This window comes from Fomitiporia mediterranea (genome assembly GCF_000271605.1).
Source record: "Fomitiporia mediterranea MF3/22 unplaced genomic scaffold FOMMEscaffold_1, whole genome shotgun sequence".
NCBI classification, from domain to species: domain Eukaryota; kingdom Fungi; phylum Basidiomycota; class Agaricomycetes; order Hymenochaetales; family Hymenochaetaceae; genus Fomitiporia; species Fomitiporia mediterranea.
This window is the reverse complement of record NW_006760386.1, coordinates 841,005-864,278: the sequence shown is the minus strand read 5'-3', so window position 1 is coordinate 864,278 and position 23,274 is coordinate 841,005. Positions and strand designations below refer to the sequence as shown.

The following is a 23,274-nucleotide window of genomic DNA, read 5'->3' as shown; positions in this document are numbered from 1 at the left end:
ATTTCGCCCGAACGCGTAGCATGATCAAGTACTCCTTGATTCTAACCTCTGAAGGGACTGTCCAGCCACTCCCTCTCGCCGTTAATGGCCCACAGCACCATCCTCCTCATCCACCACATCATCCTTCCGTAACTGACATTCCTTCAGATCTTCACGAGATCTTCACCAATCGTTTACCGGATGAGGTCTACTTCTACCTATCGCGAGGGCTACTGAGCCCTCAGCCACTCGTTTGGTTAACGTCAGGCCAAATCCTCGAGCCACCACCGCTCGATAACGGTGAGACAACGGAATATCGGCGTTTCGTGAAAGAGGTAGTGACAGACGGTCAAACGGGTCCGCGTGCGACAGCCCTAGCACTAATCAGCAATGTCCTAAACAATTTCTGGAACAGCCGACGGGTCACTGGTCATTTTTGGTACGATCCTCCTACGCCTCCGCAAGGACCAAACAATCATGGCCCAAAGGCCGTCACCCACAATTCACAACAGACAGGGCAGTTGGCGGAGCGGGTCTCGGGGTGGTTTGTGCCTTCTGTCATAGTTGAGGAAGAACTGCGGCGTCAAAATGTAGGTCTCCGTTACCGTTTAATTGTTTCAATGCTCATGCCAATTAATCGGCCGCTTGCAGTCATCCACCATCGACTTTGCCCTGTGCCTTGGCGCAACGGCCTCGGAGAAACTTGCACTCCGTACGCGCCCACGCAAAGAGAAAATTGACAAACCCCACTACAACCAGGACCATCCTTCCTTGGAGAAAAAGGACGAAGCCGTTGCCAACGTAATATGGCGGTTCCTTGAACTCCGTGGGTGCGTACAACTTCCCTTCTTGTTCCGGGGCTCTAAGAATTTGAATACGATGCCCCTGCGTTTGTGTACCGTTTGGTCCTCCGGTTCCCTCGCACTGAAATTTCAGATTTCTACTGGCCTCCCACACGCATGGCCCACTCGCGCGAGCGATGTATTCTGCGATCAAAACCGCGCGAGTGAACGACAAATTCCAAGATCCTTTGTATCTGTTCCTTGAACTTGTCAGGGCTGGAGTGATGCATGGTCATCTCTGGTCTAATCGGGCATTCAGTGGAGGTCCCAGTTTCGGTACCGGTAAGCATTGTCTTATTTTTAGCTCGTTCAGCTCTCACAGAATCTCCTTGTAGACGAAGAGAAGCAATGCATGTTACTAGTTATGCGAGTCCTGAGTATCGTGCCGTTGAACTCGAAGGTACGTTGAGTCCGGCAAACGGGCCCATCTGGCCGCTTTACATTCAACTTATTCTTTCGATGGTCCCGCTTTGTCTTCTTGATGATCACTGACGATACATTTATATTTATATCTCGGTCCCGTTCCGTGCATTCCGTCCCGTCCGCCCGCGCTTTTATCACGATGGATGGTATCCGACTATTTTCAGCCGCAACCCTGGTCCGCGCCGTTGTCACGAGAGCTGCTTGTGTTCAACTCATTCGTGAAATCACTCACGCGCGCCCTTCGAACGCTGCTCGAAGTGACCTCGTTAAACATGCTGCTCCGCGGGGACATAAAGCGCGCCCGAGAAGATTTGCTGGACATTGCGCTATCTCTTCCCTTCCAGACGGACGTCAACACCGGATTTGGCATTCTCGCAAAGGTGTACTTGGATGCATTGACACACATCAACGGCCTCCAATGCGTTCGAGATGCGAACGCGGAGGGTGTACGGGAGAAGAAACAAATGGCACTGGACATCTGTGAAGAAACGTTCCCTGGAATCAAGTATCCGAAGGCTGAGGTTGAGCGGGGATTCCGGTTCTGGGACTGCGTGAGTGCTTTTTACAGCCTAATTTCCCGGTATGGAAAGTGTATTGAAACGTGGGTTTTCTCTTCCTCCTTGTCTTCTCATGCCCAATCTTCATCTTGGACCTCGTGCGTTCTCATGGGATCCCGTCTGTTGGTCTTGGTTCGGCCGTACAAACAAACTGTATCAAACTGCCATGCACATTCCACACGAGGACAGGCGCTTCATGCGATGCGGCTGATGCACGAAGGCAGGGCAGTCCTGCCAGAACTCATTGAGCAGTTTGAGGCTGCTGAGGCATGGTTGAAACCTATGAGACCATGAGATGAGCTCAGTCGCCTTGACGGATGAGGCCTGATACTGCAATGTGAGATGTTGGGTGCTAATGGCAACTCAGTTGAAGGGTGGTTAGGAGACGCTGGCGTTTTGTTCTACTCTGTTCCCGTGTTCAGCTGCGTTACTACGAAGTGGACACGGGTGATGTGTTGTTTGGATTCTTCGTTTTTCTTGGCTCGTATTTGATTCAAAAGATGGCCTGATGGGGGGTGCTGTTGCCGGCGTTTCGGTGTGGCGGATGAGTTTCGGGCGTGGGTTCTAGAAGGGATGTGTGATTGAGCTGGCGATCCAAGTCGGTGTGTGAGTGGGAGAGAAGGGGGGCGCGAACTATTCTTGCGTAGGGGCCAGCTGTCGTCGAGTAGCAGAGTAGTGTACGAGCATGTATTTGTGCCTGTCTACTACGTAGGCAAACACGTCAGAGCGCATGCATGAAAGTGCTATATTTTTTACATTAGTGCAATAGTGAGAGATACACGGTGCGGAGGGATGTCGGGTATAGAGGAGCAGAAAATAGGGCGCTGAGACGTGTGCGGCTCCGAAGACTGGGTGATTAACCCATTTGAACAGGACCGGTTCCCATGCATGCCAGACGAGGACCCTGAGGGCTCTCGTGGACCGGAGCCCATGGACTGGGTCACGGGGATTGCCCGGAGGATCTGTGCTGGGGACCAATCGACCGGGTCTGTGGCTGTGACGAGACGAGAAAAAGAAGAGGACGAGAAAAGAAAGGCGGCAAATAAACCAGTTGAAGTCGAATAAATATCCCCAGTCCGCGCCGGCCACCGTTTCCTCCTAACTCAGTGCCCTCCCATTCTCGCTACCGCTCCCGTCTTTAAAGTCGGCTCCCCTCCCCAGTCGACTACAATGTTTACAAACGACTCAAACACATCCCTCGTCATGGTCGGTAGCCCCTACCACCTCAATCACGCTGCCGCCGATGCATACAAGCCTACCACCACTGTGCCCTTTGGCCAACTCGATCCGCGCCTTGCGCCCCACCCGCAGCCCGAATATTATTTGCACCAGCAACGCACCATTGAGATAATCGAGCTCGAGGAGGTGCCCCCACCGTCACGACCCGAGCGCATCTCTGTACCATCTACCTCATACGCGTCCACGAGCTACGCGTCCTCATCGACTTCAGACGAAGAAGAGGAAGAAGCTGCCACCGAATCGTACTGCTCGTCAGAAGAAGTGTCCGAGGAGGAGTCCTCAGAAGATGAAGAGCCCGTACCGGCACACGTAGCCGCGGACTCGTTCCATTCACGCATGCGACGGATAGAGCAGTGGCGCGACGCATATGCAAAGGCAGTTGGTGCACAGTTTGGTACGTCGTTTTCCTATTGGCGCGTCTTCGGAAGAGTATACCCCTTACTGAGTTGTGTGTGGACCCGAATAGCGCCTTCTCCGCCGCGTTCGAAGAGGAAATGCGAGACGGGTGACGAGGACGATGACACGGTATGTCAACTTGCCCGCGACTTCCCTTCCTTCCCTGCCTTGCCTCTTCCGTCCGCCTCTCTGCGCTATTTTTATCCCGCGCTGAGAATATACGCGCATACACGCATCCCGTTCCACTTGTCTTCGTCTTGCATTGTGTTTGTCTTCGTGTGAAGAACACATTTGGCTGACTCCGCTCTTCTCGCGCCCTCGCATTTTAGCTCTCCCACTCGTCAAAACGCTCACGACATGGTTCGTTTACCGGATCTGCGTCCACATCCGCATCCGTACGCAGCGTACATAGCTGCTCGGCCTGTGACGCCTGGTTCCCCGACCGTGGCAGCCTCCGCAAACATGGGTTCAGCCCGCGAACGAGTGAGGCTTGCCGTGCTGCGGTTGAATACGAATGCGAGCAATAAGCTCTCAAACAACCCACCCGCGATTTGGCCCAATTTGGCACGACGGGAAATTGCCCACAGCGCCTTTGATCTCATCCTTGGCAACTCCCAGCGCATCCACGCAAACACCACCGTGCCAGCAGTCCGGCAGCAGGGCGCACCGCAGGCGTTATCTCGTTCTCACTGCGAACAGCCCTGGTCCCCTACGCCGCCCCTCGCCCCGCCTCAGGCGTGTACATATTTTCATGCTTCGGTGATACATTAAGACACCCTACACGCCTTCCTTTTCCCGCCCTTGCGCCTCATTACCTTCTCACCCAGTGCTTCTTTCCGCCCCCTACCTCGTTTTGGCTCCCGCCGAAAACGCAGCATTACGCAAAGAGCCACTGGTTAATTACTATGGCGGCCACGTTCTTCCCTTCGGGATGCGCCTGGTTGGCCCGGTGATAGGTGCTTTCGTATCACGCGACTAATCCTTCCGACCCCGAAATCTGTTTCCCCAGTCGGCGTGGGAGCGCGACGGACCGGACGACTTCATCCATGATTAAATGGGTTGGAGCTAAGCGACATACAACGCACCATCACGACAAAGAAGGTGCCTTCTAGCTCGTCGCGTCCTGGTCGGCATGCGCGTCATCGGAAGGTCGTTACTCGGGGACCGCATCCTGTGGGACCAGCCAATCAAAACATATTAGAGCTTTAATGAGCTTGTTGAGCGTAATTTGATGAAGAGCATTTTTCCACACCAGCATTCGTCTTTATCCTCCTGCATTGTTTCATGTCTTGCAATTTGTTCCTCCTTTATCGACACATCTTCCCCCTATCCGCTTCTTCCACTACAATTACTAGCGGTTACACCCCCAACCATTAATCAAATTCGATGCCTGTATACTGTATTTGCAACCAACACATTTGATGACTTTCTTATCCATTTATCACCTTTCATCTTTTTGACACAGACGCCAAATGAGAAGCGTCTTGCACTTCATTTGTATTGTTAATCCTTGACCAACTTCGATTTACACCACACTTCTATCATCTGTTTTAGCACTGCCAGCAGGCCATACTTATGTCTATGTCTGGCTTTAAGCCTTAATACGTGTATGACCTTTATTTAGTACATAACATACATAATCTACAACACATTCGAAGCACATCGCTATTGTTTGCTTCGTGTATTGTGTATTTGGGTACCACCGTGTGTATATCGATCGCTATCGCCCGCCTGACAGCCGACTTCTCCAAGTTCTAACGCCAAATAAAATGAAATGAAAATTTTAATCATTCGTTCAGTGTTCTCCCGCTCGTCTTCCGACTTTGAGTGAGGTGTCGACCGCGTGCTTTTTCATGCTCTCGGGCCTCCTGCTTCAAGAGGCTTGTATCACGTATGCCTCGTGCACTTCCTCGAAGCTCGCTCATTTGTATCATAAGGTGATGAACGCTCCGGATTCCGGAGATGTGTGTACCCTGAACTCATACACTGTGCTTCTTGTATTGATGCTCAGCGTGAGGCCTGAACAGGGAGCCTCGTGCGCGGGTTACGCCGTTTCTCAAACCAACATATGTACATCGCTCTTGTAAATGACTAAAATATTTCACACAGTGAAATGTAACATCCGACCGAAATGCTCGCATTTCTCGGCGAGTCGGTCTATCGGCCTCCTCCTGGTCTCTCAGTCCTCTTGTCCTGGATATGACATCAATAACCCACACAACGACGAAAATGACACGCTGCCGCACCTACATATACACATATTTAAAAGTTATTTACGGCCGCCTCGACTCATAAGAAAATAGACAAGTCTGACTCTCAGTTCAGATGTTCAGAATTTCTCTTGGGTATGACATCAATGACCCACACACATTGACACAAACGACACACTGCCACACACATATTCAAAGCTATTTACGGCCGCCTAGCCCCATAAGAATTTAGAAACGAAACAGGCTCACAGACTCAGCCTTCATATGCGTCTATATGCGTCAAAATGTTCTTGTCCGACGTCAAACTCATTCGGCGGTTATTGACATATTGAACAACATTACGAAACTGGATATTGCGAATTATCGGGCGATTTTATCGGCTGTGTGGTGTTGGTGGCACTCTCTTACCATATGGACTTCGATGAGTGTGTGAAAAATGTATTGTTATGCTGCTATGCAAACGCTGTCTGGATCTGGGTGTATGCAAGGTAATGCAGTGTCATTCTGCTGCGCCCGTTGCTCTACCTTATTTTGAAAAACTTTCGTTCTCGGACTCTCACTATTACTCAGCCCCAATCTTCGCTCAGTCGCGGAGACCTCAACTGAGAGAGTTTCGCAAGAAACGGAGTTAAGCTCACCTTCTCACTTTCTCAGAGAACCACCTTCCTATCTCAAAAAATACCTTTAAAATCCACCGTGCCCAGACTATAGCTACCCCATGACATATTGGCGAAGCACACTACTTTACTACATTCGCCCCATGCTTCACTACACTTCGCCACCACCACACAGCAACACGCAGCAAGCGGTAGTAGAAATATACACATGTATACACACCACCTAAGCAACAGTACATGTGATAAACTATAAATCGTGAATAAACTACGGGATTTCTTTTTCTTTTTCTCATCGCTTGCCTTGGTTGAGAAGTGCAATCTGGCTTGGCCCTCGCCACGACCGCGATTGCGTGTAGGCGCAGCCGCAATGAATACGTCGTTATCTTAATTTAATTCAAGTCAATTCGCATAGGATGACGATGCATACGCATACATCGCTCCATACCGTGTCTTTTTTTCTCTACCTTGGCACATTCAATGCTTCAAAATTCAAATAGTAAAACAAAAACATCCCATGTTGAATTACTTTTTCCTTCGTCGATACCTCCGTCCTCCGAGTAAATCGAGCGAGCTTCGGATATACTCGACTGTATATCTGTCTATACAGACCTACCGTATGAATTTATATGAGATGAGCTTGGACCTCAAGCGTCTCAAGACTCAAGACTCGCGCGCTTCTCCCCGCTTTTCAAATTCCAGACACTATAGTACGCGGGTATGAATGCCTGCATTCTATCGGGGTAGGGAAAAACTAGGAAGAAATTAAAATGAATTAAAAAGAAGAGAAAGGAAGTGAGAGGAAAATATAGAAATAAATTGCGATATCGTTCCCGTTCCCGCCTCACGTCTGCCCTGGCGTCTCTGAGTGTACATGAATGAGTTTCTCTACAAGCGTGCTCTCTCGGAATGTTCCCGTGAAGCGACGAGGGCAGGGGAGGGGAGCGGGAGAAACCCGTACTAACTACTTGCAGGCATGTCAAAGGGAGATCGCAACGAGCTGGGCGCTCGCTTTCGTCCGAGCGAATTGAATTCAAGAAGTTGAGGGAGATTCTGGACGACCCAGTTCTGGTCAGATTGACGCGGGGATGCCATAATCGCATAGGAACTTACGAACTCATGAATCTCAAACCTCCTTGCCTACGTGCTTGCTTGCCTCGATGCCTGACTAGAGGCCTAGAGCCATGGAGCCGTACAGTAGACCTTCGCGTTCATTCGCACCCGCATCCGCATCCGCTCGGGTCAATACAGTCACAGTAGACATAACTCAAATACATAAATGCATCAAAATCGAAGCGGGATTTTCTGGCTGAGATGAACGGAAACACCGCTCATCGTTGTCTGCCAATTGGCCCAAAAGCAAGAGATCCGAGTCTATTCGGTTCGGATCATTCCGATAGATTGGCAGATAGAATACGAGTTAGTTCCCTCAATCATCAATCCAATGCAAGTAAATCGACAAGAAGAGCAGAAGAAAGAAGATTGAAGTACGACGTCAGAGTGCGCTGGCATCTCGCCGTATCAATTTCAGTTACACAAAATGCGCGTATTTCTGCATTCCCCAGTGGGACTGCCGCCCAATCGATCAGCATACTGTGGTAGAGGGTAAAAAACGCAATAACAAAAAAATTCATGGGGTGAGGGGCAAAATGGCTTAGCGGGCGCAGGCGAAGACCGACATAGAGGCAGAAAGCCCCACTGGGCTCACACGACACATCGGCAGCTGCCATATGCGGTATGTACACGCGCCTCTGGTGGGAACGCACGTGGCCTTTGCAATCATGCCCAGCCAGTCCCTCAAACAACACCAGTGCAGATTGATGTCTGCCTTGGTTCCGCTTTCAAATTTGCTTTTTGTCAAAGTTATTGTAGTCGGCTTCCTTTCTCTGCCTCGTTGCTACTGCGCAAAACCGCGAGCTCGGACGTTGTCTAGATAGGGCTCATCTGCTGGACAACTTCACTTGCATCTGTCTCGTTGCCGATGGGGAACTTGGAGACTTGAGCGGCGCGAGGCGACAGATTCTCCCACACGATACGGCGCCGCCCCCGGTAGCGCAAAAACAAACAAGCACAGCAAGATGACGCCCAGTCCTTCCGTAGCTTGCAGAATGAATGTGATTTCGCTTGGTACAGCCGCTGCCAGAGTTCCTTCTTTCTTCCCCTTCTGGAGGTTCAGGTCAAGGTTCAGGAGACAAACGACCCTCCTTGGCCAAACAAGTGTGCCAACCACGAGCCCACCTTGAGGTCCGCCTTCGCAAGGCTTGTGTGCGAATACCGGGCGTCCCTCTCCGCAGATTGTGTCTTCCGAGTGTAAGTCATGACTAGTCTCCGCAGAAAATCCATCCAATGGCGACTTTGGCACTTGAAGACTCTCACTCGACTCTCTAATTGCAAAGTGTCTGGAGTTCGGCAGGATCGGTGAGAACCTGCTGAGAAGTATTGCGTAGGCCCAGCTGGGCGGTCTGGGAGAAGGCAGATAATGTATTTGTTCTAGTTTCTCCGCAAACTGCGCGAAGTACCCGCGCAGATCAACGTCTGTGACTTTTTTGAAAATATTAGTGGTCTTGGTTGTTCTCAAGCTACCTTCTTGGCTCCATTTGTAGATGTTGTGGGATCGGTATCCGTGCTTGCTCGTCGGAAACTTTCGCTTATGAACTAGGTGAGAAGATAGAGCAACGCCCTTCACGGTCCCATTTTGACAAGGAAACTTGCAGGTTATTTGACCATATACGGTGGAAATGGAAGCTGAAGCTGTTTCACTGCTTCTTGTCAACTCTCTTTGAGCTTAGATCCAGCTGCTCTTTTTCAAATCCGTAGTAAGGGATCTGACCATCTAAATTTACCGTCGAGGGAATCCCGGAGCAGGTCTTCAAGGTGGGTAGTCATATCACCGAGCCATAACAATGTCTTGGCTTTGGGACGAGGGAAAACGGTCCGCTGGAGCGAGCTGGTATGTCCGTTCTCACTGTGACGGAGCAAGGATTGGATCGTCGGTGCGAAGTAGTCATGCAAGTACAATCCGGGGTCGTCATTACTGCAGCTCCGGCGGAGAAACTCTGGTTGAGAAGCACCCGGAGATGTGCGTCTTCTTGGCCGACGTCGCATGAGCGACCGCCGTGGGTTGCGCGACGAAATCGAGTGCAGTGCTACGTGGTGACGGACCGAGATACCACAGACAAGACTATGTAGGAAATTATTCTGCTGGATAAACTGGATAAGGGTCGCTAGAAAACATCTAGAGCGTCTCATGAGAGTCCTTTCTCATACTAGTTAGAATTTACAATATCTTATGACAGATATATGAACGTACTTCTGACTTCTATTATTCTCGAGGTAATAAGATGGAGCGATAAATGAACGAAGGCCAAACACGCCGATGCCTCTTACACAATGCTCAGCTCATCAAGATGATCCAGACTTGATTAGCCCGAGAGTCTCCCCGAACCAGACATTCCAGATGCCCGAATGCTCAACTTGTTGCGGCGAAGCCGGGGGAGAACAACGTCGTAAGGCGTGAGTGAGAGCACTAAAATTAATTGTTTCTCCCGCAACCGCCGCCACCACAACCTGCACCACGGCCACGACCATGGGAGACGGAACCAGGAAACGGAGTAACAAGCCAGTTCACCGTGCGTACATCAGTTGTAACGGCGCGATCTCGGTGGTACAGCCATCTTGGCGATCTTTTCCTCAAACCGTGCAGGAACAAGCAAAGAAGGTGAGAACGCTGATGGTTATCAGGGGATCGGGTTGTTGTTGCGAATATGGATGGGTACAGATACCTGTAAATAGCCCGTAGACGAGATGGAACTGGTCTTTGCTGATATTGATCTTGATGATCAGTGTTTTGGATGTGGGTGGCAATGTAAGCTAACGTTCATCAGCCTAATCGGAAAATTGAAGGTTTCTATGAGGTGAGCTGGTGTACCAACTCCGGAAAATCATCAGGGTCCGTTTCTCAGGTAGCAGACGACACGTCGAATGCGTTGTTCATGTGAATGCATGATTGATACCCATTAAGCACTGCTAGTTCATCTCAGCTGGCAGAGGACCTGATGGATTTGAAGTCCATTTTGATGTCCAAGAGATGGTTGACGAAACATTGGAGCGTCCAACTTTTGCATGCGACGAAGTCGTAGCGCACGACGCCGCACGTGCCAGCAATAATTTTTATAAATTAAAATGATCATAAATCACAAACAGGACGTGTCTGCAACTGTTCACTCTCTAATTTCTCATATCGCATCGACTGAGCCATTGGCTTCAAACCATTCGCGAGTAATAATATAACATTCTGACCTTACCTACGCTCCTTGATGTGGTTGCAGAATAGTCTGACAATTTATACAAAAATACCTTTGTGTCAACTTTGTCAATGCCGATAGGATCGTGGAAGGACGATGTACAACAGTTTGTGCATAGTATACAGGACGGATAGCACTGTTTCATCTCACTTAGTTCAGCTGCGACTTTTGTTTAATTACCTTCAGGCAGCTCGCTATTTCCGTGTAAGCTACCGAGAAGAAAAATACTACTTGCACAGGGCAATTACACCAGCATGCATCTAGAGTTTCTTGTCGACCGTCACAATTCTTCCTCAAACTTTTGAATAAATATACATAAGGCTGATAATGGGATGTTCATACATTATTTTCAGTCAAGTTGTTGCTCTTTCCCTGCTCTGCTATGCCCAACGAAATTCTGACGAGTAAGGGATTTGAAACATGCCTCACGATCTTCTTTGCACGTCAATTATACATTGGTATTATAATCATATGCAGGTATTAAATACTAGTCTTGGTTCCTATAGATACTGGTCTGTTCCCTGTATTATCTTCCGGATTCTTGATTAAGCCTGCAGTCGTTAAGAATTATTGTAAAGTCAACCTGCTTTACACAACATACTAGGTTGGGCTATCATGCATTGCACCTGAGTTGAATTTTGCTATGTTAAACTGTGTTTCCCCTACTCGTTGGACAGAAATTTATCAGGAACTGGCTCAAACTCAACGTTGCAAGCTACTTCGGATCCCCCAATTCCTAACTGTTCTCAGAAGTCAGATGCTGTATGACTTAAAGAAGAAGGAGATAACGAATCAGCAGCGTACGGCCCGTTCAATTATACGGACCGGAAATCGTAAGCGTAAGCGACGGGTCCACTGAGACCTGAGTCACCTGACCTGAGACTCAGACATGCAAGTTTTATCAAGACACAGGGTATAACTTGGACCTGACTAATCTTGGTGCATCATTTCACTAAATTGTCCCTGTCTATGAAAGTTGCTGACTTACAGGACAGAAAGGTGTCCATGACAGGTTGTAGTGTCGTTATCTGATTAATCTGCCGTAACCTCCCGATCTATCGCTCAGATTACTTGTGAGTGTACCAAACCAGTTGCGTTTGCACTATTCTTTTGTTGGTCCTCCCCAATGTTGATCGCGCTTAGTTTTCTAAATTAGTAACTGTGGCCCGGAAAATACATACGTTTCGGGTAAAGTCGAGTGTTCGGAATCGGATGGAGGAGGGTCCGAGCTTTCGAGGACTGGCGTCATTCAAACTCTATCTGAGTACCGCAGTCCTGGATTAAAGAACTTGAAGGAGCCGACGAGGACGGACGACGGACCACGAAGAACAAATTTCATGCGAACATATCGACCAATTTCGACGTCCTCGTGCCCACTATCAGCCTCGCGGCTCGAGCGAAACCAAGGCTCCGCAGCCACAACCCGCGCAGCCGCCAATCCCGTCACGAGGACACAGTCCTATAGGTCCAACCTATCCGAAACTCCGTCTCCAGGAATACTCATCAAGTTTTCGAAGCGCCCCAGGGATGAGGGAACACGGGTAAACCTGCTTCGAATTCACAGGAGGGGACAGTGTTTCATTTCCGAAGTAACTACGAGAATCCCCGGATGGCCGAACATAGTCTATGTGCTACCTCCTGCAAACTCAAGTAGGACTATATCTAGCTTTGTATCAAACTCGAGTGGAGCAACGAAGAGTTCTTGTTGACTTGAGTCACTTTAATAGGATGTGATTAATATCGGCATAGATCGTAAGACCTGCTGTGATTTGTTCCCTCACCTTCCCCTGTGCAAGCTTGGGAAGAATGAACTTTGTCTTGCATGGAAGCCCTGCACAGCGACTGATTCAGTGATACATCACTACTTTCCAGGCGCAGAATCAAATACGGACGGACTTAATGTGCGTCTCGAAGTACCGCTTTCCTATGGCGGCGTCGTTGATATGCATGTACAAGTATAGAAGTAACGAGTACTTGTGATGCATCAGCGTGCTTCCCGCTTTGTACAGTGTACATTCAGATTCGGAACCGTTTCATTCGAGTATACAGTAGTAAAGTTGAACCAAGTTCCGTAAGACGAGAACTGCTGGGAATGCCGCCGTTCAGACCACCGCATAAGGACTTAACTACTATCAGCGCGCGCAAGTATACACATTTATTCGGTATTTTTTCTGTCACCTTTCGTATACAGTTTTATTGCACTTCAGGTTTACCAGTGTCTTATCTGCAACAGTCTGGTGATCAAACAAAGGGGCGAAGTGTTACGAGTCGCTATAGTTGCCGAAGTCCGGTCCAGGTACAGTCTGGGGCATCTCGGTCGAGCCAACCACACAACAACTTTAAAAGGTAAATACAGCATGTGATAGCCCTTGAAAAAGTAAGTGTTCATGTGCTTTTTTAGCAAAAAATAGGGGCTATGTGGAGCGTGACTCCGTGACCGAGATCCCCCGGACCGTACCTGGACCAGACTTCAGCAACTATAGTTACGACGTCCATGGGTATCGGTCTTCTCTTTTAGGTATAGCACCTGCCGTGAAATCATGTAGCTCTTGAGCCTCTTGTATATTCGTAGCTTGTGTCAGCGATTGGCACGGTCCGGAGTGCACTTAGGAGTTGTGGAGGGAACGGAAGTGTCATCAATCAACGATGAATTGGTGAATCAGTTCAGTTCATGAAGTCAGAAGTATGTTCCTATTTTATTCGGCCTCTAACTTAACTTTCTTAAATAGGAGGTCCGGCTGGACTGCCGGGAATCCCGAAACCGACGAGAGCCCGTCCATCCCCGCTCGACCAGCTGGAAGTTCCGACGCGCTCGACTATATGCTAAACGCATATCGGCTCACAGTGGAGAGACTCAAGCCTGCCAAGATATCGTTCCTGCGGCGAGGAACAACGAACTGGCGCCTAAGGCCTTGATATGGTCGACGATAGGGGTGGATGTGATCTGTCAATTCCCAATCAGGACGTTCAAAATGTATTCCAGTCCCCTGCCTTTCGGCCAGGTCAACTCGCCCATGAGAAATAAACGAGAGGTTGGATCGCTCATGGCATTTGCCACTGCGATATGCTTCCTTGAATCATCCTTTCTTGAGCATACCGGGAACAACGTTCGGGTAATTCCGAGCCTAGTAGTGTTTTCCAGCGTGAAGAAGGCCATTTCGGTCAACGTTCGCGGGAGAAGCGCTTTGCATATGCATGTAACAGACGTGCTGACGCATTTACGCAGCCAACAGGATCTGTTCATTTCGATCTTATCTGTTAGACAGGGTAACGTGAATTTGCCATCAACGACCTGTGTTAGCCGAAAGGGAAGTCTTGTGCGGCGCCCACAAGGCGGATCAATCACGACTAGCGGCTCTCGGGACCCGCATAACTTGAGAACAAACAAGGCTCTCCGAACCTGAATAGGTAAATCAAACAGCAGGACCTTCATGACCGAGTACGTGCCGCAGTTAGGCTTTGATGATGCGCGTGCATGCTAGTACGACCATTGCCCCGATGAACATCGCAGGTTCGTCAGCGGGCTTATGCTTATGACGACGGCAAAGAACGAAAGGTGAGAAACTATCGGTGAAAGTCGATATTGGTTGTTAACAACTTGAAGAGTTCTATTAATCCGATTTCTTGGTGCGGAAATGAAGACGGCTGTAGCAGGCTAGCAGCATTAGAAGGTGGCTAGCAGTGGTGAATTGACATGTGCTCTCAGAGTATCCGTTGAAGTGGTTATATTCTTGAAACTCACCTACGATTGAAATGTTCCAATCGTAAGGCGCTCCAACACAGTACACAGAACAAAGGGTCCTGTTCAAAAGCAAGTGGCAGATGAGCACGAGACAGGGAAACATCCATCTTATCTCAAGCTTCCCATCCACAGAACCCGATATCGGAATGGCTGATTATACAAATGCGAGTGAACATCTCATTAAACAATTTCGGATCCATTATTATGATGAATACTCACTGGAGGTCAGTAGGGTACTACGAAGTAGCAAGTAAATAACCGGAAGCCGCTTGAGTGAAAAGTAACACAAACCGCATTCCCAGGGACACACCTCCGGTTCCAACAACTTGCACATGAAAAACATCACAAGGTGGCCATCATCGCCTTCATGAAAGGTTAACAACCATCGTCCACAGCCATTCACGGCAATAGTCCGATGTTTCGTGCGAGATTTGCTGGGCGAAAAGACGCATGAACCGTAAAACATACGGGGATCTGGACAAGCTTCTCAACTTCGCTCGTATATTTGTTCCGAGACGGCGAGCATATATTTCATCAATGCTTAAAGCTCGTCGTGAGGGAATAGGGAAGGTTGCATGTCATGCGGTGCCGCATATCCCGCAGGCAATTAAGCTTGCTGGTAGCCCTAACAGGACGGATCTAACAGAAGGTTCAGGTCGGGACCCGGCGTGCGTGGGATTACTTCATGGAAATATCGCGATACACTTTGAGTCTGCTATGAATAACGCGCTGTATGCGTTCACCGCTGCAGAATGCGGAATAGCTCCTTGCAAAGTCTGAGAGCCGTGGAGTGCTAGAACAGCAAAATTCCATCCTATGGAGAAAACATTAGTTATAAATAATACATTGATAGTGTTTTGAGACATGTCAGGAGTGGACGCGCACGAAATATATTCAATATTGCATAGCGTGATCGTCTTTCTGTCTTTTAAAGTAGCAACTCCGAGCTGGAGTGAAACAAATGTTCGGGAGTAGCACTTGGTATATTGCAGGTTTCGCAACCGAGAGAAGCGAGTTGTCTGGTCGTGGGAAGTTGGGCTCCTGGACCAGGAGCCACAATATTGACCATACGCCACCACGGGATTCGGATTTGCGTGCACACTGTAAATCTGTGAATCTCGTCTTGATTCTCGCATTCCATCTCATCTCTCAACATGGCTGCCAGCAAACGCGGGGCCTTCATCGTTATCGAAGGACTCGACAGGTCTGGAAAAAGCACTCAAGCAGCTTCTCTTCTGTCGCGTCTGCAGCAATCAAATATCCCAACGAAGCTCATGAAATTTCCTGGTCAGGACATTCATTACATCCCCCATCGTCTATCTTGAATCGGAAAAATCTGACCTGATACTCGTGGTTCGCAACCTTCTTTTACAACAAACTCATGATGATACATACCATGATACCATGATACACGCGCTCTCCATATCGCACATATATCGCTTCCCGCTGCATTTCGGGAATAACAAGACAGGACGACGCCAATCGGGAAGATGATAGACGCGTACCTACGTTCAGAATCAGACATCGACGACCGCGCGATTCACCTCCTATTCTCTGCGAACCGCTGGGAGCTGGTGTGAGTCGCTCTACTTGCATATGCCATCCCTACTCGGTTTCCCACGTATTTCTTCTCCTCCATATGCCTGTCTACTCTTTACTCGGTGAATCTCTGCAACACTGTAACCATTTTCTGCCAAATCGCCGGTTTGCCGGAATGGTTCTTGGCTAATGACTTGACGTTCGCACTGATTCGACTTATCGATACATGCGTGCATTATGCTACGTAGCACGAGCATCGAACGTGCGCTAAACGAAGGAACAATAATCATATGTGACCGCTACGCCTTCTCTGGTGTAGCCTTTTCCGCCTCCAAGGGTCTTCCATTCGATTGGTGCCAAGCACCCGACGTCGGTCTTCCAGCTCCAGACCTGACACTCTTCCTCGATATCAGTCCCGAGAAGGCAAGACAACGTGGTGGATATGGCGAAGAACGATATGAGAAGGAGGAAATGCAACGCCGCGTGAGGGAGGTCTTCTCGAACATTGCAGCGGATGCCCGACGGCGTGATGAGTACACATGGGTTACGATTGATGCTGGCAAGGAGCTGGAAGACGTGAAGGACGACATTTGGATCCAAGTTGAGCAGCTTCTGGGTAGTGGAGACTTGAAGCCGATTCGCAGGCTATGGACTTCGGTTCCCATTTCCACTTGACGTTGTGCGTCAACTGCGCTTGCGCTGTCAAAGCATTCATCCCCGAAAGGTGGATATTCTTGAACATAGAAGGCGAGGCAGACGTAGCAAAGAATATTAATCACATGCCAAACAGTTTGGGGCAAGCGACTCCTATTTCTCCTCCCTAGTCATATTACATATTTTACACCAGGAAAAAAAAGAGAAAGTAGATAACGAGGGGTAAACGCAAAGACTCGATACTAGACGAGAGAATAAGGATCGTAGCAATATAAAAGAAAATACAAGGAAGAAGGGATTGTGTGTGAATTAAAAGGAAGAATTGCTCCAAGAGACTGATGTCATCAACAACCAACCAAGCATCTAACAGGTCTGTTCAAGACCCGAGGACGTGAAGGAGAGAGAGAGATTAGAGACCTAATAAGCCCAGGAAATTACTTCGCCACGAATGTGTCATAACCAAATGTCCAAATGTTTGTTGTTCTAAGGGCTTCCGGTCAACCGACTGGACACCGCCCACGCCACTGCAAAGAATATCCCCCAATACCACTTCTGCCACATTAGCTGGCCCCAATTGAATGCACCACGTCCCTTTTGTGTGCTTTCTTTGGCTTTTGGTACAATTGCTTGACTAGAGGCAGTACCGGCTTGGGCAGTTCCATTCGGGATCATTGGACCGGATGAATTCGCTGATAAAGGGGTAATAGGACTAGAAGCAGCGCTTGAAACACTCGTCGTCGATGAGACGGGCGAGAGAACAGGCGCACTCTTCTGTGCACCAAGCTCCTTCTGTGCCATATTTGGCAGATCTTTCATGAGAGGTCCGCTGTACTGTTGAAACAGCAAAATTGATTTAGCAATGTAATAGTTCGAAATAGCGACTGCCAACTCACATCCGGGAATGCCTCTCTGAACTTCTTGTTTTGAATATTCCAAGCATGTGATCGTGCAGCGTACGCGCGTTTATCTGAATCAGAAGTTGTGATAGAGCCAGTCGTCATCTCGTCTGCCAGCATGAACGAGAGCAAACCCGTCAATCTGTTCAGCCACACACAAAGACACATCAGTCACGAAAACTCGCACAACGACCTAATGAATTCGACACGTACATGGTAGCCACACTCCATGCTGGATTCCATGAGCCGGGATGGAAATCTGACATTGAGAAACAGATCTTCTTGTCTGGCTGGAAGCGACCAGAAGGCGTGAGCATCTTGATCCCAGGTGGTTTGAAGGGGTATTCAGATGGGAACAGCACGACGCCATAGAACTCGCCGCCGGCATATGGACTGTCTGGAGGACCTCGCTAAATCAGACAGAAAATGTATGTATCAGCGTCGGGGCCCGGAAGGCATTGTGGCTTGTCGTAACATACGATGATATAGTTCCCTGATGATGAACGACGGATGAGCCGGGTCTCGAGGTGTCAGCTCAATAAGGCTACTCACAGTGGAGGATGTTCTTCTCGTCTGGGGCCGCCCAGACGAATGGAGGAGGCTCTCTCTGCATCGCTACGTACTCCTTTGTCAACTGTTGTGGGAAGCGGTGTCAGAGACGGTGATTGTAGTGGGCGGACGGCGGGGACGATCAGCGGAGGGGGGCAAGGTGTTTCAGTACTCACACGTTTGAATGCTGCCTTGGATGCCATGATAGATAAGAGAGAAGTGTCGGGCGGTGGTCGGCGGGGTAGAAGTAGGGAGAGTGCACAGGCCTAGGTGTCGCTGGTGGCACTGGCGCATCCGCTCTGCCATAAGCACCCACCTTCCCAATCGGGGCGGTGCAGCAAAGTTAAAATTCCCCATCACTCCCGGCCATTGTACTCTCAATTCCAGAGCAGCACTGGCGACACTCTCATCAAGCTGCAAGGGCAGGATAGTAGTAGTACAGAAAGTGCACGAGTTAGGACAATCGGGAAAAAAAAATACGAAGATGTAAATAAACATATCCGCCGACGGGAATCATTCCATTCCAAACTAGGTCCGTATCACAGAGAAGAGCGAAATTAATTGTCATTCCGTCAACGCGACAACCAACATTACAGGAATTGCTGAGACACATGCAACTGAAACTGCCCGACCGACACAAGAGAAACGGAAGCTCAGGCCCACGGGCGTCATCGCCGATACCTGCGCCCTCCATCCCTCGGTTTCAAGCGCTTCTTCCGTTCGCGCTCTTCTTCCTTCGCCTGTGCACTCCGTTTTCGTGGGTCGATCACTTCGTACTCGCGCTCTGCCTTAGCCACCTCCTCGTCATTGTCCTTCGGGAAGAAGAGCTTGTGCGACAGGAAGCCCGTGTCATTGTCAACTTCGATCGTTTCTTCCGCATTCTCTTCGTCAGTCTTTCTGGCCGTGGCGTCGCCCTCGCCCTCAGCTTCGGCCTCTCGATCACCCTCGTCATCCAAGAATGTACCTTTCAGTTTACTCTTGAAGGCGTCCATCTTCGCAAGTACATCGCCTTCGTCCCTTGTTTTTCTCCCTTTCCCATCTCTCTTACCCTTGAGCCCCCGCCCCTTCTCGTATTTCGAAAGCTCTTCCTCTAAATATGATCGTTTTGCTTTCTTTTTCTTCCGCTCTTCTTCTGAGTCCGAGCCTCCAGCCCGTTTGGAGTCTAGTTTTCGGATTTCTTTCTCGAGTTGAGCTATTTGTTTCTGCCGTTCGGACCTAGTATTAGTAGTAACAATAGTGTAAGACAACGTTAAGATATAAGAGTGTAAGGACGAACTCTGCTGCGCCCATTGCCTTGGCATGCTTTTCTCGGAGTCCGATAATGTCGGATTCGTCAGCATTATTTTTCTTCCCTTTATCCGACTTCAAGAGAAATACAATCAGACTTCAAAACGTTCGTAGCGACATTTCAGCAAAGGTTACCTTGCCCTTCTTGTCGTCGGCAGACTTGTCTTCGTCTGGTCCATTGCGCGGCTTTGCTGCTTTGCTGCTTGACGGCGCTATTAAGCTGGTGTCGACCTTGACTGCTAATTGGTCTGAATTGTCAATTACTTCAAGGCAAACATCATAAGTCAAATGACTTCCAATCCAAGGACAAAACGTCAGACGGAAGCATACTCACGATCGGGTCGAACGATCGCCTTCTTCTTGAACGTCATTGGCTCTTCCTCCGCCGCCTCATCGTCCTGGAAGCTCAGAAGTTTTGTATCCCTGAGCAGCTGATTAGTAACCTTTGCAATCACTCAGACTCAGAACATAATTAAAAAAACTCACTTTTTTGCGCCTTTTCGTCGAATCTCCTCTTCACGTTCTCTCTGTGCTTGTTCTCGAGCTCGTTGCTGAGCCCTCTTCTCTTCGGCAGTAATGCGGGGCACGATGTCAGGGAATGGATTGTCGACGATTCGTACAGTCTTGATTTTAGGCGGACTAGAAAGTATACGTCACTTTACTGAAATACAACACGTGTTTGAGTATAACTCTGAACCTACTATAACGGTTTGCCCTCACTATCCAGCTCTTACATATTGGACTCTCTTAGTAGAGGCGTGGAAAACTGACTTGTATAGGACTCACCCATTGCTCCAATCTTCATGATATCTTACAAGTGTTGGTCCGACCATAAGTATGCATAGTCCAGACATAACAGCAATACGGAGTACTTACTGAAGATAGTGTCTCCAACACACCGCCCGAACAACGTGTGCTTCCCGTGTAGCTCATCTGCTCGGTCTATTGTATAAAAATTGAAATTCTGCGTTATCTATCTATGAAGGGAGTCACTGGGGTATACCTACCAAGAGTGATAAAGAATTGGGAGTCATTGGAGTCTTTCGTTCCGTTGTTTGCCATTCCGACGAGTCCTCGGTGTGTGTACCGTAATCGAGGATGTATCTCATCCTCAAAGGGCTCTAAAACGACGTTATTAGCTCATCGTCTTCCTTTACGGAAACAAAAGCTGATTAAGGACCAACCTCCATAAAATGACTCTCCGCCTGCGCCGGTCCCAGTTCGGTCTCCAGTTTGTACGAGGAAGTCGGGCACGACACTATTCATGGAACAATAAACTCAATCACCCAACGTGTAGTTCATTTAACTAGCATACCGATGGAATATCACTCCATCATAATAACCTATTAAAAGCATTATTACCAGTCAGTTTGTTGAGAAAGGATGAAGTACTCGATCACTGACGTACCCTCCATAGCAAGAGCAATAAAGTTCCGACACGTCTTCGGCGTTTCCTACTTGTAGTCACAATCAAACCTTTCAGTTTGGAAAGACATTTCGATGACGTACTCTGGACCATATCTCAACATCTAGCTCGCCTACAGTCGTGTCGATGATAACACGTCCTTTCGTCGGTAGTGCCATGATGCGTCTGAGCAAGTGCGTGAGGTCACGGAGGCGCGTTTAACCGGGACGCGTCTTGAACTCGTTCCGTCATCAGCGTCCCTGGCGTTAGCAATACCAGGCCTGTCAATTTACAACGCCCCTCTACCTTTTAAAAACGCGTCAGAGAACAGTAGAAATAATGTCGAGCGGTCCGGCCGTACTAAAACGCGAACATTCACCCACTCCACCTCTATCCCTCGAACCAAAAACATCAGGCGTGAAGCTCATCGCACCTTTGCCAACCGCATGCCATAAATCATCCTCTCGCAACTATCAAGATGCTCGAAAACAATGGATTAGGGAAGAAGTTAAAGCTCTGAATGCACTCGGGTTGTCTGTGAAGAAGTTCTTTATTCGGTAAGTTCTTATTCTGTATCCATGCTCTCAATAGGTATTTGTTCTTTAATTAATCGAGCTCATTCGTTGTATAGGGATGACGGTCTCGCCTTAGAGTGGTGAAGCCTGTGATTTAATCATACCACACGCAAGAGTAGCTCATGCTTATTATTCTTGCCTTGCGGCCCCCCTTCCAAAGGCAGAGTCCGGTCCCAGTTTGGCCTGATACGCTAAAGCCTGCAACTCAACCACCGACAAAGCAAGTCTCACCAATAAATGTTGAGGATGACGTAGTTGAAATGCAAGACGTTCAAGCACCGCTTCATGTTGACCAGGAGGACCTGGAAAGACAGGCCACAGAACTGGAGGATTTGGCAATTGAGTACTTGAAAAAGTATACATCTTTCTTCTTTCCAATGCCAAGATGCTGCAGCTCAATCTATGCCTGTGTGTTAGGTATGCCTGGACATTCGATACGAACTGTGCATTACTCGCAAGCGCATACGCCAAAGACGCATTATTCTCATACTCCATACCCGATCACGACAACGCCCTTCCCAAGATGGCAGCCTTCACCAACCTAAGCATTGCAGCACTGACAAAACTGCTTTTAGGTCCTCGAAAGGGTCCTCGTAATCTCGGTATGGCCATTTTTTATTTTTATTTTTACAAAAACGGCGCATATAATTAATCAATCACAACCTGCTTTTGAAAATTACAGTGGGAGGAGATACAATGAACAGCATCTATTCCGGCCCTTCAAAGATTGTCGCTGCACTCTCATCCCTCGGGCCATTCAAATTCTGTGCTCAATCCCCCACGGATTTACACTGGAACGTACTAGCACTCCCACAACTACCACAGCACGGGACAACTCAAACTCAAGTAGGAAACAGAACACAACCAAACAATTCAGAAACACCACTTGTCTATTTATCAAGCCATGGTTACCTCACAGAAGTAAATAATAATGCTAATAAGAACGGCAATGCGGTCTCAGCCTCTGGTGCTGAGAAACGAATCTCGTTCGATCAGTGTTTTCTTCTGCGAAGACCTGACTTTGATCCGTATGTAGATCATGTCATTTTATAGACATTCATCTTAGCACTAAATGAACTAACGATGCATTTATCCATTTATCCAGGAACTCTACTACAAGCACAACTTCAACTGCGGAATGGCCTCTGGTCGCTGTTAATCATCAACTGACCGTTCGGGAACTATCTCCTCAGCCTTTGACGCTTTGATTATCTGCCTTCCCGCACAGTACCACATACACATATACCCATATAAACATATATATGTACATGTGTACGCGTATATGTTTTTATCTACCTACCTACCTACCTATCCATCCATCTATCCTGCGCATTCCACTGTTGTCACATACTTCCCTCGATTGATTATTTGTATCTGCCTTCATCTGTATAGTAGTTCGAAACGGAATACTAGGGTATTAGGATAAGGACCCTTTGACGCTAATAATACTAATAGTATGACCGCCTTGCGACTTTTCCGCTGTCAAACAGCCTCAATATCAATATCAATATCAATATGCCGGAACTCAATACCAGTACTAGTACTTCCGTTAAAGGCATAACTACGCCCTTTCACGTTATACAATGCGATCTTTCCGCTGAAAGACAAAGCCAAGCCTAGCAGCACTAGTACTTATAAGTTATACAAGTTTTACTTGGATAGACACTTTGCTAGTTGGTAATGGTATAGGTGTATTCATTCATTGTACATATTCCGATGTTGTCGCGGACTTCTGTCGATTGGTATATGCATCCACACTACTACGTCTGAGTACTAGCAGTCATCCGAAATAGAATAATATTAATACTAATAGGAACATTCGAAATATCAGGACTCTACTAATAATATAACTAGCTTGCGTCATTTCCGCTTCCAAAGCTATATCAAAACACTGGAAATCAATATTAGCACTATTATAAGTTACTAGTAAAGGCACAAATATACCCATTCGCACAATGCGATCTTTCCGCTGCAAGACAAAGCCAAGTCCCTAATTAATAACACTAGTACTTATCTGTTATGCAAGTTTACTTAACTGGATGCTTGGTTTCAATAGATGGTTT

At 48.2% G+C, this 23,274-nt stretch overlaps 9 protein-coding genes across 9 annotated transcripts; 5 read left to right on the top strand and 4 right to left on the bottom strand.

Moving 5' to 3' along the window:
* The first annotated feature begins 3,776 nt into the window (after window positions 1-3,776).
* Window positions 3,777-4,923, top strand: FOMMEDRAFT_16068 (uncharacterized protein). The gene has a single exon (XM_007261270.1). It carries the CDS (start codon window positions 3,794-3,796, stop codon window positions 4,205-4,207), a length of 414 nt encoding a protein of 137 aa, XP_007261332.1. The 5' UTR covers window positions 3,777-3,793; the 3' UTR covers window positions 4,208-4,923.
* A 1,807-nt stretch (window positions 4,924-6,730) lies between these two features.
* Window positions 6,731-7,254, top strand: FOMMEDRAFT_16067 (uncharacterized protein). Its single transcript, XM_007261269.1, has one exon. It carries the CDS (start codon window positions 6,778-6,780, stop codon window positions 6,982-6,984), a length of 207 nt encoding a protein of 68 aa, XP_007261331.1. The 5' UTR covers window positions 6,731-6,777; the 3' UTR covers window positions 6,985-7,254.
* A 442-nt stretch (window positions 7,255-7,696) lies between these two features.
* Window positions 7,697-9,450, bottom strand: FOMMEDRAFT_164361 (uncharacterized protein; the record flags this gene model as incomplete). Its single annotated transcript, XM_007261268.1, has 3 exons — window positions 9,104-9,450; window positions 8,251-8,801; window positions 7,697-8,011 (listed from the first exon to the last, which is right to left on the bottom strand). The coding sequence occupies exons 1-3, from the start codon at window positions 9,363-9,365 to the stop codon at window positions 7,697-7,699; spliced, it is 1,128 nt and encodes a 375-aa protein (XP_007261330.1). The 5' UTR covers window positions 9,366-9,450.
* A 396-nt stretch (window positions 9,451-9,846) lies between these two features.
* FOMMEDRAFT_149899 (uncharacterized protein) lies at window positions 9,847-13,968 on the top strand (the record flags this gene model as incomplete). The annotated part of the gene is made up of 7 exons (XM_007261267.1): window positions 9,847-9,978; window positions 10,053-10,113; window positions 10,164-10,254; window positions 10,308-10,414; window positions 11,759-12,105; window positions 13,294-13,731; window positions 13,798-13,968. The coding sequence occupies 7 exons, from the start codon at window positions 9,847-9,849 to the stop codon at window positions 13,966-13,968; spliced, it is 1,347 nt and encodes a 448-aa protein (XP_007261329.1).
* Window positions 13,969-15,460: 1,492 nt separating this feature from the next.
* Window positions 15,461-16,520, top strand: FOMMEDRAFT_73589 (thymidylate kinase; the record flags this gene model as incomplete). Its single annotated transcript, XM_007261266.1, has 3 exons — window positions 15,461-15,593; window positions 15,774-15,882; window positions 16,094-16,520. 3 exons carry the CDS (start codon window positions 15,461-15,463, stop codon window positions 16,518-16,520), a joined length of 669 nt encoding a protein of 222 aa, XP_007261328.1.
* Window positions 16,521-16,982: 462 nt separating this feature from the next.
* FOMMEDRAFT_149895 (UBC-like protein) lies at window positions 16,983-18,147 on the bottom strand (the record flags this gene model as incomplete). The annotated part of the gene is made up of 6 exons (XM_007261265.1): window positions 16,983-17,330; window positions 17,393-17,537; window positions 17,609-17,805; window positions 17,875-17,888; window positions 17,948-18,029; window positions 18,121-18,147. The coding sequence occupies 6 exons, from the start codon at window positions 18,145-18,147 to the stop codon at window positions 16,983-16,985; spliced, it is 813 nt and encodes a 270-aa protein (XP_007261327.1).
* A 465-nt stretch (window positions 18,148-18,612) lies between these two features.
* Window positions 18,613-19,410, bottom strand: FOMMEDRAFT_130573 (uncharacterized protein; the record flags this gene model as incomplete). Its single annotated transcript, XM_007261264.1, has 2 exons — window positions 18,613-19,159; window positions 19,367-19,410. The coding sequence occupies 2 exons, from the start codon at window positions 19,408-19,410 to the stop codon at window positions 18,613-18,615; spliced, it is 591 nt and encodes a 196-aa protein (XP_007261326.1).
* A 303-nt stretch (window positions 19,411-19,713) lies between these two features.
* Window positions 19,714-20,815, bottom strand: FOMMEDRAFT_75037 (cyclophilin-like protein; the record flags this gene model as incomplete). The annotated part of the gene is made up of 9 exons (XM_007261263.1): window positions 19,714-19,870; window positions 19,933-19,960; window positions 20,018-20,041; window positions 20,108-20,173; window positions 20,239-20,352; window positions 20,416-20,489; window positions 20,547-20,574; window positions 20,640-20,685; window positions 20,741-20,815. 9 exons carry the CDS (start codon window positions 20,813-20,815, stop codon window positions 19,714-19,716), a joined length of 612 nt encoding a protein of 203 aa, XP_007261325.1.
* Window positions 20,816-20,910: 95 nt separating this feature from the next.
* Window positions 20,911-22,419, top strand: FOMMEDRAFT_164358 (uncharacterized protein; the record flags this gene model as incomplete). The annotated part of the gene is made up of 6 exons (XM_007261262.1): window positions 20,911-21,193; window positions 21,268-21,291; window positions 21,372-21,566; window positions 21,629-21,813; window positions 21,894-22,239; window positions 22,317-22,419. Exons 1-6 carry the CDS (start codon window positions 20,976-20,978, stop codon window positions 22,417-22,419), a joined length of 1,071 nt encoding a protein of 356 aa, XP_007261324.1. The 5' UTR covers window positions 20,911-20,975.
* Window positions 22,420-23,274: the final 855 nt, after the last annotated feature.

Bases quoted from the DNA above. Each gene is read 5' to 3' on its own strand.
- FOMMEDRAFT_16068 (XM_007261270.1), top strand. From the start codon at position 3,794: ATGGTTCGTTTACCGGATCTGCGTCCACATCCGCATCCGTACGCAGCG.
- FOMMEDRAFT_16067 (XM_007261269.1), top strand. From the start codon at position 6,778: ATGTTGAATTACTTTTTCCTTCGTCGATACCTCCGTCCTCCGAGTAAA.